The sequence below is a fragment of the Macrobrachium nipponense genome, chromosome 39 (assembly GCF_015104395.2).
Source record: "Macrobrachium nipponense isolate FS-2020 chromosome 39, ASM1510439v2, whole genome shotgun sequence".
Classification (NCBI taxonomy): Eukaryota; Metazoa; Arthropoda; class Malacostraca; order Decapoda; family Palaemonidae; genus Macrobrachium; species Macrobrachium nipponense.
Window position 1 is genome coordinate 2,925,702 of NC_061099.1, and position 16,252 is coordinate 2,941,953.

At 38.8% G+C, this 16,252-nt stretch overlaps 1 protein-coding gene across 1 annotated transcript in view; it reads right to left on the minus strand.

Moving 5' to 3' along the window:
* The window catches only part of LOC135210027 (nuclear pore complex protein Nup98-Nup96-like), a 128,792-nt gene extending 112,956 nt beyond the window's left edge, over positions 1-15,836 (minus strand). Inside the window, exons 1-4 of the mRNA XM_064242799.1 lie at positions 15,705-15,836; positions 1,026-1,152; positions 546-726; positions 20-181 (exon numbers count right to left, since the gene is read on the minus strand). Coding sequence (XP_064098869.1) covers positions 20-181; positions 546-726; positions 1,026-1,152; positions 15,705-15,718 — 484 coding nt within the window. The 5' untranslated portion in view covers positions 15,719-15,836. The remainder of the gene's footprint in view (positions 1-19; positions 182-545; positions 727-1,025; positions 1,153-15,704) is intronic.
* Positions 15,837-16,252: the final 416 nt, after the last annotated feature.

Sequence of the window (16,252 nt, forward strand, 5' to 3'; positions counted from 1 at the left end):
AGTCACAATATTAACACACCTGGTGTATTAAACAGTCCACCGCTAGTTGACGACTGTGTAGATCCAAACAGCCCAGTTGTTCCAGCGGTGCTGGTGCTGCTGGTGGCACCAAACCCAAAAGGTCTATTCTGTGTTGTCTGCTGAGCACCAAATCCAGTAGAGGGATTACTTCCAAACAAACCTGATATTTATAATAAAACCACCATGAGATGTTATACTTAAAACTTCCTAAAGCTTCAAATTCTCTAAAAGTGAAGTTAACAGGTTTTCATTAATTCAAAACATACCAGCTGAAAACTCTAAACTGACATACACACCTGTCTTGCTTTAAACATTTACAGTTGAGGACTGCTATATTATTTATTTTCTTTTTTTTAAATAAAACAATCTTTTGGCCCCATTCACTTTACAATTTTTTTTTTTTTTTGCATGACACTATTCTGCAAAGGCTTCCCATACAAGTAACAATGCAAACAAATTATGAACATAATGATTTCAGAATACAACTAGACATTTTAGCAATTCTTAGAAAGAAAAAAAATTACCTGAGCCAGTACTCGGCTGACTCTGACTAAACAATCCACCACCAGAAGAGCCAAAACCTGATGATGTCTGCTGTTGGCCAAACAAACTTGCAGTTTGTGGTTGTGTATTTGTCCCAAATAGTGAAGGACCTGAAGAGGTGGTGGCACCAAATGGAGCAGCAGGGGCTCCAAAACTTGTGGTCTGTTGAAAAATATAAAAAAATGCAGGCAATGTAATTCACTTCTCTCATAAATAAGGTATTAAGTATTACAAAGTCAGTAATACCTATCTTGTCTTTATGCTATCAAATGACAATCTTTCAAGTCCACACACCTTCCAAAATTCTAACCAACTTATCGTAATCATGATAGATTTGGTGTAATTGTCCATAGTGCTGAGACACAAAGCCATTATAATTACAAGTACGTACACTGATCTCTAACAATATATAAAAGGTGATACGATTGTCAATCAAATTTTTTCTAAAAGAAAATACTTACAGGGTTTCCAAAAGCAGGTTTACCAAAACTACTCCCAAACCCAGTGGAAGCAGTGTTTGGAGTGCTGAAGCTGGTTCCAAATCCTGTTGATGAACCACCAAAGGTGGGACGAGGTTGCCCAAACATTCTGCAATACAAGAATATAATTACAATATGTAAAAAACACAAACTCAAAGGAAAAGAGGAAACTGTGCATGGAAGCCAGGCATAGTCTATCACAGACCAAGATTAATAGAGAATAGAGATTGTCACATAAATTAAACTGAAACTCCACAGTGCTTATTTGATTGTTATTATACACATTTTGGTCTCAATTCACTTCACATTGCACTTTAAACAAGTTGCTGTTCCTGGTTCCTAAGTGCGCACGCCACAAACACAGTTACGAACAGCAGACAACGAAACTGCAAAGTTTTATTCCCTAAATTGTTTACTTTACTCGTTATTTAGTTCAACTTTACTTTGTTATTTAAAAATGTTAATTTAATTCATGTATCTTATCCCTTTTTTGCAACCAAATTACCCCGAAAAATTACAGATATTTCTAAAGTAGATACAATCCAATGCTTTAAACCTTGTCGTACATCTGGCTGCCGAAAACCATAGAGGAACGACTACGGATAAGTGGATTATATATACTATATTTTTTTTTTTGCTTTTTTGTCTTTGCTAGCACTTTTCATTGATTTAAGTCTATATTAGTATTTTGAATTTCTTTAATAACTGTATGCCAGAAATAAATGTAACCTTTAATGTTTGCACGCTAAGAATGGCAAAATCGTTGTTGCCACATTAGTGGAGGCTTCACACATACGCCGATTCATTATTATAAACTGTTTCCATGAATTCTAGTTGTCATAGTAATGCAATAATGATAAAATTGCTTTAATAATTATGTATATATACTTCCAATACATAGCCTAATTTCACCAATTTCAACGTTTTGTGTGTAGTATTACACCCAGTTTGGAGGATGAACACATACCGAACGGCAACAGAGAGAGAGAGAGAGAGAGAGAGAGAGAGAGAGAGAGAGAGAGAGAGAGAGAGAGAGAGAGAGAGAGAGAGAGAGAGAGAGGCGAAGGAACGAAGGACAGGGGTGGCGGTGGAGGGGGGGAGACGGTAGGTGGAGCTTTTTACGCGTGTTCGTATCCATTTCTGCATAATGGAGTTTTTGTCTCTTGGTACAAGGACAAGTGTCGTTATTCTTTACGATTAGTGATTCATGATACCCTAATAAATTACGGCACTGGGTGTAATGCACTATAGCAAAATCTCGTTCTGATACGAGTGTTCATTACAGAAATAGGTATTGCCCAAAAACGTGCTTGCACTGTCACTGAAACCCATAGTAGGTATACTGCTTAGTTGTCAATCAAGTTTTTTGTAATCAAGTATTTTTTACAAGCTAACATTTGAATAAATATGATATTGTTATGATACAATAAAGTTTGTTCATACTTACCTGGCAGATATATATAATCAAGTACCCACCCACCTCCCCTCAAGGGACAGTGGGAATAAAAATTATGAATAGAAAATGGGAATGGTTCCTAATACCCGCCTCCCAGCGGCGGGAATGGGTACTAACCACCTGGCCTACCACTGCGTTTGCCGGAAGTTTTTGAAATTCTGTCGGACTTCAGAATATACAGCTATATATATATATCTGCCAGGTAAGTATGAACAAACTTTATTGTATCATAACAATATCATTTTGTTCATGAAACTTACCTGTCAGATATATATATAGCTGAATCCCACCGTTGGAGGTGGGAAGGGACAGAATAGAAGGATTTTGCGAAACAAATGCATGCAGATGATTTACATCTTGGTTCCACCTGTTAGCATAGCTGACTTCGTGATTACTGTCACCCAAGTCTGCTTCTGCTTTACTAGAGTTGCCAGCGAGGTAGAGACCTATATAGCTGGTGCACTCTAGATGATCTGTCAACGAGGGCGTGACCACAATGTGACTAGGCCATATTGACCATACCATGAGGGCTAAGAAGTAAAATAAATAAATAAATAAATAAATATATATAATATATATATATATATATATATATATATATATATATATATATATATATCTATATATATATATATATATATATATAATCACCACCTGACCAACCTAGCCAAAGTTAAGGTGTTTTAACTAAGGCTTAAGAGTTAAGAAGTCCGCCATTGGCAGCGACTTTCACAACTAATTTAAGAGCTCTTCCTAACCATTTTCTACAGGATAGGATGAGTGGTACTTCTTGCCCCCAAGATTGTGTCTGCAGACACGTATGGCCCTAGCGAGCAGCAGATCTCATATGCCGTCTTCACATCCCGCAGGAAGTGTGAAGCGAACACAGAGTTGCTTCGCTAAAACGTGGTACTCAGTATGTTACTGAGTGCCATGCTCTGTTGAAATGCTTCCGAGGCTGCGCCCTCCCCTCGTGAGCATTCAGATCAAAATATTTCAAATCTTTGTGCAAACACAATGAAAGAGCCTTTTTGAAAGAACTCCTTAACAATAAAGCCAGGGTGTTCTTTGATATGGGCAAGTCTGGTCTTTTTCGGAACACTGCAGATTGTCCGAAGGACTTCGACTTTCTTTAGTTTTATGTAGATAAAACTTGAGAGACCCGACAGGGCACAGGACTCTCTCTGGCTCTTGCCCAATAACTTGTGCCATCCCTTGATTCCAAGCTCCTGGCCCAAGAACTAGACAGGTTTCCATTCTTAGGCCACAACGGAAGGTTTAGCGAACACACCGCATTGTGCTCCCTAAAGCCAAAACTTCTGACGATGGCTTAAAACCTCACTAACCCTCTTTGTCGTATCTAGAGTGGTTAGAAAATAGGCCTTTCTGGTCACGTGCAATAAGTTAACAGAAAGGAGAGGTACGGAATGCTTTGACATCAAGAACTTCAGACTACGTCTAAGTTCCATATTGAAAGCTTCGATCTGGACATGCACAGTCAGTCGTCTGTACTAAGTCAGGTGACCGACCAGGTGACCAGTCAGACGAATCAAGGACAGCAAGGCTGTACCCTGAAGACTATAATGCACTATTCTTCGCTGAAGGATGAGTGTCTGGACTGCCTGGGCGATTCAAGCTAAGCAAACCTTGGGGGTGTATCAACTCAACCCAACGTCGTCAGCGAATCAACTCATGAGCAACTCCTGACTCGAGCTTCTGGTGCCAGAAGAAAGGAGCGCAGAGCAAAAAGGCGATTCAGTCCCAAAGGACGAATGCCTGACAGTCCAACCTGGTCTCATGTTACACGATCATCGGGGGTGTATCAACGCAACCGACTTCGTCAACAAGAAACTCAGGGCTACTAAATGTCGCCTGATCTCGCACGAGTGTCTGACTCCGAGAAAAAAGGTGAGACAAAAAGTAGATGGTGAGCGAGTTTCGAGATTCCACAGACCTCAAAGATCGTGAAAGGCTTTGTTGTTTGACAGATGCAAATCTCTGAGCCCAAAGGCTGTCAACAACATATTTGCGTATTCTTTAATACTTGTGATTGCCAGCTTATCCCATTCTTCAGACGGAAAGGGAAGACGGTAATCTTATTCCTGTGAACATCTCGATAGTCTGAAAGTAGTCAGACTCAGAACGGAGAGGTTTATAGGTACCTTTTGAAGTGAGGCTGTTAGAGTAGACCGACTCTCATGAAAAAGGTCCTTGGAAAGTGAACTAGGAAGGACGTGACCTCTGTGAATCCAGGATCTTAAAGGCCAACATGGGGCGATCAGCGTCATTGTCGCTCCCTGTGACATCTTAAATCATCTTATTATATTTCCTAAGAGTTAGGAAAAAGGGGAAAAGAGACTAAACATCCATCCCCGTTCAATACCATAGGATGGCGAGTAATGCTACCGCTCCCGGATCGAGAATAAGGGAGCAGAGTTGATGAAGCCTCTTCGTCCTCAACATAGCGAAGAAATGTATGAAAGGACGTCCCTAAAGTCTCCACTACTCTCAACATACTTCTAATCAAAGATTCCACTCGGAAGTAAGTAGTTGCTGCCATCGATCGAGAAGATTCGTACGGACTTTTGCAATCCTGTAACGAACCTCTTGAGGATCGTTACGTTCTATGCCTGTTGTCATAATAGGCTCTTTCTCGCAAACTCGAACAGGGACCGAGAGATGATACTTCTTAAAATATGAGAGAGCTGTGGAATTGTCCGAGTTGATCTGGACCACTGGTTCCAAAAACTCGTTCTTCGAGGACTGGAGGGACGACCGAATTGCTTCCAATTCTTTCAGATTATGTGCCATGACATCTGAAACCCTCTCCAGATGCCTGGCACTTTCTCACTATTATCTTGGATAATATTTCAGTTTTCTGGTAGGAAAAAACTGTAGAGGTCTGAATTGCAGTCTATTCAGGGAAACAAATTTCTTCAGGAAGGAAATGGTCCCCAGCAGGCTCATCATTCCCTCACCGAGTATGCTTACTTCCCTAATAAGGCTGCGCTTTGCCTAAGCAGGAGAGCATATAATAGTGCAAAGTCGCGGTAGACTCGTAGTCCTATTACAGTGCGGTAACGAGCACCGAAAGAAGTAAGAGATATCTCTGTTGAACATAGTTAGGCAAAACGAATGCAATGTTTATTCATTCATGTTACAAATCCCCTCAATCTTAGGCTAAAGACCGTGATTGTAGGGCAGAGATACAGTTAGTCAGTCAATCCCGCAGGAGAGAGAGACGTAACCACCAGCGCAGAGATATGGTAAGTCAGTCAATCCCGCAGGAGAGAGAGACATAACCAACCGAGCATGACAGCGAACTAGCTGGTACTGGCTCGGTTGGAGTTCAGTGACAGCAGCTAAGCTGCAGCTTACTTTCGTCGTCTCTTACTCTTTGCCTGGGTTGCCAGCTACTCTATTCTACGAAGGAATAGGTCTGTTATTTTTTGAGCAGAAAGAGACTCTCAAGCTGGTATATTTAAGCGAAACAGAAAACGTTAAATATAGAGCTGCGTTTGTGTCGTCATAACACTACCATAAAACGGTAAAAGATAAATTGGAAACTCCAGGAAGGCTGCAGGGAGTACCGATTAAATGCCCTTAAATTAAGATAGCGTATGCCTAGCCACAAATCCAAGTAAATTAATCAAAAGACAATTAGGATACTAAGGAGCAATGAAGTTTCCAAAATCCTAAGACAGAGGTACTGAAAACAGGCGTTTCCAGTATCGGCGACAGAATAATTATGAATAGAAAATGGGAATGGATCCTGATACCCGCCTCCCAGCGGCGGGAATGAGTACTAACCACCTGGCCTACCACTGCGTGTGCCGGAAGTTTTTGAAATTCTGTCGGACTTCAGAAAATACAGCTAGGGGGAAACATCACGACAGGCCAACCCTCATCACGGTAGACGGGTCTTATTCACTCGATATTTAATTGGTGAAACATGAATACAATTGCAACTCTAAGCATACCATTTAAAAGACTGAAGTTTCGTCAACATATTGTGATATATGAAAGCCCCATACGAACTAAAATAAGCATGTGAGCTCTTCGTAAAATATGTTTTCAAGGCAGTTTTGAAATCCAATATGGCGGCTACGTTTTACATGGACGGTTCTCATCAGTGACAGCCACCATCTTTCCCCAGCCTTCCCAGCAACTCATTTGAACAACTGTTAGACGTTATGTATGTAACGTTTATTGATCTTACTCAAGATTGCAGTTGTAATCAGCACAATAAAACAACATTTTGTTGCCTATATTAGTGAAAGTATGAAACTTGTTTATTCCCAGGGGTTATGGTTGGAACTGAATTCATTCTTACCTTGTAATCGGCGGTTTTTATCCTTACTGCCATCACAACTGAAACTCCACAGTGCTTATTTGATTGTTATTATACACATTTTGGTCTCAGTTCACTCCACATTGCACTTTAAACCCATTGCTGTTCCTGGTTTCTAAGCGCGCGCGCCATAAACACAATTTCGAACAGCAGACGACGACAGACGACGAAACTGCAAAGTTTTATTCCCTAAACTGTTTACTTTACTCGTTATTTAGTTTAAATTTACTTTGTTATTTAAAAATTTTGATTTAATTCTGTATATTATCCCTTTTTTGCAACCAAATTACCCCGAAAAATTACAGATATTTTCTTAAAGTAGATAAAATCAAATGTTTCTAACGTTTTCGTACATCTGGCTGCCGAAAACCATAGAGGAACGAATACGGAAAAGTGCAGAGGAACGACTACGTTTTTTTTTTTTTTTTTTTTTTTTTTGCTTTTTGTTTTTGCTAGCACTTTTCATTGATTTCATCTTTATTAGTATTTTTGAATTTCTTTAAATAATCGTATGCCAGAAATAAATGTAACCTTTTTAATGTTTGCATGCTTTAATGTTTGCATGCTAAGAATGGCAAATCATCGTTGCCACATTAGTGGAGGCTTCACACATACGCCGTTCCATTATTATCCTGTTAAGCGTCCGCCCCTGATGAGCTCGCTGCTACGTACCGTCACGCTTTTTTTGTAATCAGCGATCATAGCACTGATGATAGTTTTTCAAAGTTAATATTGATTTTATGCTTGTTATTCATACTGTAATTAATATTCATATTTCTCTCTCTCTCTCTCCTACTCCTCTCTCTCTCTCCTCTCTCTCTCTCTCTCTCTCGGAGTCCAGTCACTCGGCAAAGAAAAGTCATCTTCACTCCCGCAATTGGAAGAAAAGTTTGTATCATCACTGGAGATTCAGAACTAGAGCTCTCATCATCAATAGGTTATCAATATCACACTCATCTAGTATTTGATTGATCTCACCTGAAGAAATATAGCCTCCTCTTTGGGACATTCATTGTGAAAGACGCGAAATCCAATTTGTCTCGATAACGCCCGAAGCGTATTGAAAGAAAACCAACAGGGGACAGGCAGTTTTCTAGCATAAGCGACCACCAAGAAAGAGTTGCCAGGCTGGAAATAAGTTTCCCATGTGCTGAGAGTGTTACCAAATGATGTTCCTACACTTTCTATACGAGTAAACGTATTATTACGGGGCTGACGGCTTGACAAGCACGTTAAAGTCTTGAAACGTAATATCCCGTTGAAGGCGCTACCGAGTAGATCGCGGTAAACGTATTATTACGTGGGTGACGCTTAACAGGTTATAAACTGTTTTCATGAATTCTAGTTGTCATAGTAATGCAATAATGATAAAATTGCTTTAATATTTATGTATATATACTTCCAATACATAGCCTAATTTCACCAATTTCAACGTTTTGTGTGTAGTCTTATACCCAGTTTGGAGGTCAACACATGCCGAATGGCAACACAGAGAGAGAGAGAGAGAGAGAGAGAGAGAGAGAGAGAGAGAGAGAGAGAGAGAGGAAAAGGAAGGCGAGGAACGAAGAAGAAGGGATGGCGGTTGAGGGGGGGGGGGGTGAGAGGGTAGGTGGAGCTTTATACGCGTGTTCGTATCCATTTCTGCATAATGGAGTTTTTGTCTCTTGGTACAAGACAAGTGTCGTTATTCTTTACGATTAGTGATTCACGATACCCTTATAAATTACGGCACTGGGTGTAATGCACTATAGCAAAATCTCGTTCTGTTAAGAGTGTTCGTTACAGAAATAGGTATTGCCCAAAAAACGTGCTTGCATGTCTCTGAGCCCATAGTAGACATGATGCTTAGTTGTCAATCAAGTTTTTATAACCAAGTATTTTTTACAAGCTAGCTATTGAATAAATTTGTATTTTTCTCAGTTCAAAACATATGCCCCTCAATGCTAACTTTCCTCTTTTAACGACTTTTCTGTCATTGCAAATTCGGGCCCATAATTTCTTATGGTGCGAAAACAGACAGAGGCCCATGGACCGAAAACGATTGCGTCACACTACGGCGATAATCCAGCAGTAAAACATCTTCATATATCCAAAAAAGTAAATAATAAAGATATATATGCGCCTTACGATTATAGCAATTACATGTATAGCTGATAACAATCTGCATGAATAACTGGTAACTGTTCTGCAATGACAGTTGAGTATAGCAATTATTTACAATAGGTACGAAAGTCAAGATGTCGTGACGTCATAATACAGAACTTGAAAAGAACGTTCTAAATTCAGAAAAATAATTACTTAAATTTGAGTCAGAGTCGAGTTACTTTTTCAATAACGAATATTTTCAAATTAAATCATCATAAATATGTAAAATATTGATGTTTTACTACTTATTTTAAAATTAGCCAAGAGCACGCTTCTCGTCATCTTCTACCCAAACAGCTGTTTACGCCTGGCTTGTTGTTGGTGAGAAATCGTGTTTCGATTGTTGTGATAAAAGTGCTCCAGCGTCTGTGGGGTACAAGTGGTGTGCGGATTTATCACAGGAATGGAAAAGTTTGTTGACACAAGCGACTCCGTAAACATCGAGATGGCGTCAATCTTCGAAACATTTTTAGTTGTAAGTAAAAATTTCTAAAGCGTTTTGGTGAGATTTCCACTGCCGTGGGCGCCATTTTCAGTACCCTCTGTTTAATCTTAAAATTTGGCCTTAATTTCTAACTTTGGAGAAATACTTACTTCGCAAAGGAGAGTAGAGGTCTTTAGCTCCGTTTCTCACCAACAACAAGTCGCGACTGATGCCCATCTCGGGTGTCAGGACGCGTTATAATGTACTTTTTTGGAGGGTGGCTTGCATTGATTGTAGGTGGCCTGCTTGGCCTGCTGTGATGTTCTACCCTATATATATATCTGACAGGTAAGTTTCATGAACAAATTGTATTTTTCTCAATCAAACATATGCCCCTCAATGCTAACTTTCCTCTTTTAACGACTTTCTGGTCATTGCAAATTCGGCCCCATAATTTCTTATGGTGCGAAAACAGAGGCCCAAGGACTGAAAAGAATTGCATCACACTACGGCGATAATCTTCATATATCCAAAAAGTAAATAATAAAGATATATAAGCGCATTACAATTATAACAATTACATGAATAGCTGATAATCTGCATGTATAACTGGTAAAATGTTCTGCAAGAAAGTTGAGCAAAGCAATTATTTACAATAGGTACGAAAGCCAAGATGTCGTGACGCCATACTACGGGACTTAAACGAACGTTCTAATTCCAAAAAATACCTAATTACTTACATTTGAGTCAGAATCGAGTTACTTTTTCAATAACGAATATTTTCAAATTAATCTTCATAAGTATGTAAAATATTGATCTTTTACTATTTATTTAAAAAATTATCCAAGTGCATGCTTCATCGTCGTCTTCTACCAAAACAGTTGTTTACTAACAAACAAGCTGGTTAGGGACCGTGTTCCGATTGTTGTGATGAAAGTGCCCCACCGTCTGTGGGTGCAAGTGGTGTGCGGATTTATCACAGGAAATGGGAAGTTTATTGACACAAGCGACTTTGTAAACATCGAGATGGCGTCAAACTTCTAAATATTTCGAGTTGTAAGTAAAAATGTTGAAAGAGTTTTGGTGAGATTTGGACTGCCGTTGTACACCCTTTTCACTACCCTCTGTTTAAATCTTAAAATTTGGCCTTAATTTCTAACTTTGGAGAGAATACTTACTTCGAAAGGAGAGTAGAGATCTTTAGCTCCGTTTCTCACCAACAACAAGTCGCGACTGATGCCCATCTCCGGTGTCAGGACGCGTTATAGGGGGAAACATCAGTACAGGCCAACCCTCATCACGGTAGACGGGTCTTATTCACTCGATATTTAATTGGTGAAACATGAATACAATTGCAACTCTAAGCATACCATTTAAAAGACTGAAGTTTCGTCAACATATTGTGATATATGAAAGCCCCATACGAACTAAAATAAGCTGTGTGAGCTCTTCGTAAAATATGTTTTCAAGGCAGTTTTGAAATCCAATATGGCGGCTACGTTTTTCAATGGACGGTTCTCATCAGTGACGGACACCATCTTTCCCCAGCCTTCCCAGCACTCATTTGAACAATGTTAGCGTATGTATGTAACGTTTATTGATCTTACTCAAGATTGCAGTTGTAATCAGCACAATAAAACAACATTTTGTTGCCTATATTAGTGAAAGTATGAAACTTGTTATTCCCTGGGGTTGGGTTATGGTTGGAACAATCGAATTCTTCGGTTACCTTGTAATCGGCGGTTTTTCTTTTTATCCTTACTGGCCATCACAACTGAAACTCCACAGTGCTTATTTGATTGTTATTATACACATTTTGGTCTTAGTTCACTCCACATTGCACTTTAAACCCGTTGCTGTTCCTGGTTTCTAAGCGCGCGCGCCATAAACACAATTACAAATAGCAGACGACGACAGACGACGAAACTGCAAAGTTTTATTCCCTAAACTGTTTACTTTACTCGTTATTAGTTTAAATTTACATTGTTATTTAAAAATTTTGATTTAATTCATGTATATTATCCCTTTTTGCAACCAAATTACCCCGAAAAATTACAGATATTTCTAACGTAGATAAAATCAAATGTTTTAACGTTTTCGTACATCTGGCTTCCGAAAACCTAGAGGAACCGAATACGGAAAATTGCATAGAGGAACGATAGGAAAAGTGCATAGACGACTACGTTTTTTTTTTTTTTTTGCTTTTTTGTTTTTGCTAGCACTATTCATTGATTTCAGTCTTTATTAATATTTTGAATTTCTTAAATAATCGTATGCCAGAAATAAATGTAACCTTTTAATGTTTGCATGCTAAGAATGGCAAAATCATCGTTGCCACATTAGTGGAGGCTTCACAACATACGCCTTCCGTTCATTATCCTGTTAAGCGTCGCCCCTGATGAGCTCGCTGCTAACGTACCGTCACGCTTTTTTTGTAATCGCGATCATAGCACTGATGATAGTTTTTCAAAGTTAATATTGATTTTTATGCTTGTTATTCATACTGTAATTAACTGTAGGAAATTCTCTTCTCTCTCTCTCTCTCTCTCTCTCTCTCTCTCTCTCTCTCTCTCTCTCTCTCTCGGAGTCCAGTCACTCGGCAAAGAAAAGTCATCTTCACTCCCGCAATTGGAAGAAAAGTTTTGTATCATCACTGGAGGATTCAGAACTAGAGCTCTCATCATCAAATAGGTTATCAATATCACACTCCTCATCTAGTATTTGATTGATCTCACCTGAAGAAATATGCCTCCTCTTTGGGACATTCATTGTGAAAGACGCGAAATCCAATTTGTCTCGATAAACGCCCGAAGCGTATTGAAAGAAAACCAACAGGACAGGCAGTTTTCTAGCATAAGCGACCACCAGGAAAGAGTTGCCAGGCTGGAAATAAGTTTCCCATGTGCTGAGAGTGTACCAAATGATGTTCCTACACTTTCTATACGAGTAAACGTATTATTACGGGGCTGACGGCTTGACAAGCACAGTTAAAGTCTTGAACGTAATATCCCGTTGAAGGCGCTACCGAGTAGATCGCGGTAAACGTATTATTACGTGGGTGACGCTTAACAGGTTATAAACTGTTTCCATGAATTCTAGTTGTCAAAAGTAATGCAATAATGATAAAATTGCTTTAATATTTATGTATATATACTTCCAATACATAGCCTAATTTCACCAATTTCAACGTTTTGTGTGTAGTCTTATACCCAGTTTGGAGGGTCAACACATACCGAATGGAACAACAGAGAGAGAGAGAGAGAGAGAGAGAGAGAGAGAGAGAGATGAGAGAGAGAGAGAGAGAGAGAGAGAGAGAGAGAGAGAGAGAAAGGAAGGCGGAGGAACGAACGAAGAAGAAAAGGGATGGCGGTTGAGGGGGGGGGGGGGGGGAGAGGGTAGGTGGAGCTTTATACGCGTGTTCGTATCCATTTCTGCATAATGGAGTTTTGTCTCTTGGTACAATGGACAAGTGTCGTTATTCTTTACGATTAGTGATTCACGATACCCTTATAAATTACGGCACTGGGTGTAATGCACTATAGCAAAATCTCGTTCTGTTAAGAGTGTTCGTTACAGAAATAGGTATTGCCCAAAAACGTGCTTGCACTGTCTCTGAAACCCATAGTAGACATGCTGCTTAGTTGTCAATCAAGTTTTTATAACCAAGTATTTTTTACAAGCTAGCTATTGAATAAATTTGTATTTTTCTCAGTCAAAACATATGCCCCTCAATGCTAACTTTCCTCTTTTAACGACTTTCTGGTCATTGCAAATTCGGCCCCATAATTTCTTATGGCGCGAAAACAGACAAGAGGCCCATGACCGAAAACGATTGCGTCACACTACGGCGATAATCCAGCAGTAAAACATCTTCATATATCCAAAAAGTAAATAATAAAGATATATATGCGCATTACGATTATAACAATTACATGTATAGCTGATAACAATCTGCATGAATAACTGGTAAACTGTTCTGCAATGACAGTTGAGTAAAGCAATTATTTACAATAGGTATGAAAGTCAAGATGTCGTGACGTCATAATACAGAACTTGAAAGAACGTTCTAATTCAGAAAAATAATTACTTAAATTTGAGTCAGAGTCGAGTTACTTTTTCAATAACGAATATTTTCAAATTAATCATCAATAAATATGTAAAATATTGATGTTTTACTACTATTTAAAAATTAGCCAAGAGCACCGCTTCTCGTCATCTTCTACCCCAAACAGCTGTTTACGCCTGGCTTGTTGTTGATGAGAAATCGTGTTTCGATTGTTGTGATAAAAGTGCTCCAGCGTCTGTGGGTACAAGTGGTGTGCGGATTTATCACAGGAAATGGTTAGTTTGACACAAGCTACTCCGTAAACATCGAGATGGCGTCAATCTTCTAAATACCTCGAGTTGTAAGTAAAAATGTTGAACGCGTTTTGGTGAGATTTCCACTGCCGTGGGCGCCATTTTCAGTACCTCTGTTTAAATCTGTTTAAATCTTAAAATTTTGGCCTTAATTTCTAACTTTGGGGAAAATACTTACTTCGAAAGGAGAGTAGAGGTCTTTAGCTCCGTTTCTCACCAACAACAAGTCGCGACTGATGCCCATCTCGGGTGTCAGGACGCGTTATAATGTACTTTTTCGGAGGGTGGCTTGCACTGATGGTAGCTGGCCTGCGTGGCCTGCTTTGATGTTTTACCCTAAAGTACTTTTTTTGGGGTGGTACACATTGATCGTACATGGTCCATCCCTGTACCATGCGGTGTTTTACCCTAAGAACTTTTCCGGAGGGTGGAATGCCGTGATCGTCGGTGAGTTGATCCAGGCCATGCGGTTGTTTACCCTAATTCTGTATCCTAGATAACCTTACTGAATTTTAATATCAAGTGGGCTTGAAAGGTAAAGCAGAACGTCAAAATCCAACCCAAATCTGACGGTAAATTACTGAGCGCAGAAATTATACACCAAAGGAGGTTTATGGCCCCTACAAGAAGAATTTCCAATCTACCGATAACGTTAGGCCTAGGCCTATGACCTATCCAAAGTAGCCTACCGTAAACAAATCAAGGCTACGAGTGACATGTCTATTTACAAGGTTATAAACATGTACAAGACCATGTCTGCAGCATCTAGAAGACCTAGAATTGTAATAAACATGTCTAGACATTTTAAATACGAAAATATATTGAGATTTTTGTTTTTATAACGAACATCAGGGGACCAGTTCGACGTACGAGTCCCGCGCCAATCCAAACCTATGTTATTTATCATAAAGAACTTAAATAAGCTTCTCTTACATATATAAACCTTACTTATTAATAAATCAACAACGTACCTGGTGGCTTTTCTACCCTAAACGAAACGAAATTGTAAACTAATTCATAAATACAAAAGATGTGTTTTTGTATCAGTGGCTTCAAAGTGCACCACAAGGTGTCGTAACCAAAACTAAACATGGCGAACATGGATCATGTTGGCTAAATCATTCAAAACTTAATTGATGACCTGTATAAATCTATAATTTTTACTAAATTAAAAAATATTTTACATCCAATAACTATGCTATTATTATAAATTTAAAGTCTTTGTACTTAGAAATTGACATATGAAATGGGTGTTACTTTAGGAAAATTAATGACGGTATTTACCCCAAGGGGAATGATGCTACAACAAACACCAAGTAAAACCTCAATGACAAACGATGGCTTAGATATGGGAAATAATGAGTGTTTGGGTAAAATCGGCCCCATTAACTTCTGCGCTTTTATTTCGAGAGTAATTTGTACTTCCTACTGATCTAAACTACCTAATCTGCAAGTGTGTGTGAATAGATGTCATCATATAATGTAAAATTGCTCTATGTGAAATCTATTAACGTATTGTTTTACTTTTAATCGGGATTTTCGATTTCCTAAACGAGTTCTAGAGAAATGCTTGAAAATACACAATTATAGGATATAAACAGAAATCATCTCCCTTTGTGTTACTGTTACTTCACCTAATGGAGAAAGCATACATTTTCTTCATACAGACATGTTTTTTTTTTCTTTTACTTATACCTACACACGGGATCTGTCATTAAATAATTGTTCTAACTCTACTTTATCTAAATTACGTGTTACCAATCAAGGGAACTATTATAAAACACCACAAAACTATTTATCCATACAACGGACCTGCGCTAATCACAGAGATTGAAACTTATCTCGGCTAAATCTAAATTTATGCAGAGATTATAGAGTATATAGAAAACATAGGCTGTAAGACTAAAAATAGACATATTACTTTACCTTAATGCAGCCATTTTATAACCTTGAACCCAATAGGTCTATAAACTGCCCCAAAATCAAGTAAGAGTTCAATAGACTCTTCAATTGGATTGGGCAAGAATTATTAACTTGTCTACTGTGTGTATTCCGAAAGAGAGGAACATACAAACAAACAATGTCCTAATTCGAGGAGCATAAGTGCGCGATCAGAAGACCAAATGCAACACCAGAATGTCTGCTGTCTGTTTATATACCAGACTTTTAACTCAACATGGTGAAACTCGTAAACCCGTCTGGTTCAGTTGTGTTCAGATGACAGCGGATTCGTGTGACGTCATTTTGAGGTCTTCATGTAAACAAACATTGCATCATAATGATGTCATCATTTGTTTCTTCATAAGGGGCTAGACCTTTTATATATTTATAGCCAAACAAATGGTTTGGGTGTTTCCTTCATAAACAATGATAATTCGATAAGGTATAATGCTAGATAAGGTATCTGCGAGTGCGACCCTTGGACCTGCCTTTTGATACGTTCTTCGGCAGAATCTTTCAGGTAAATTTTACAT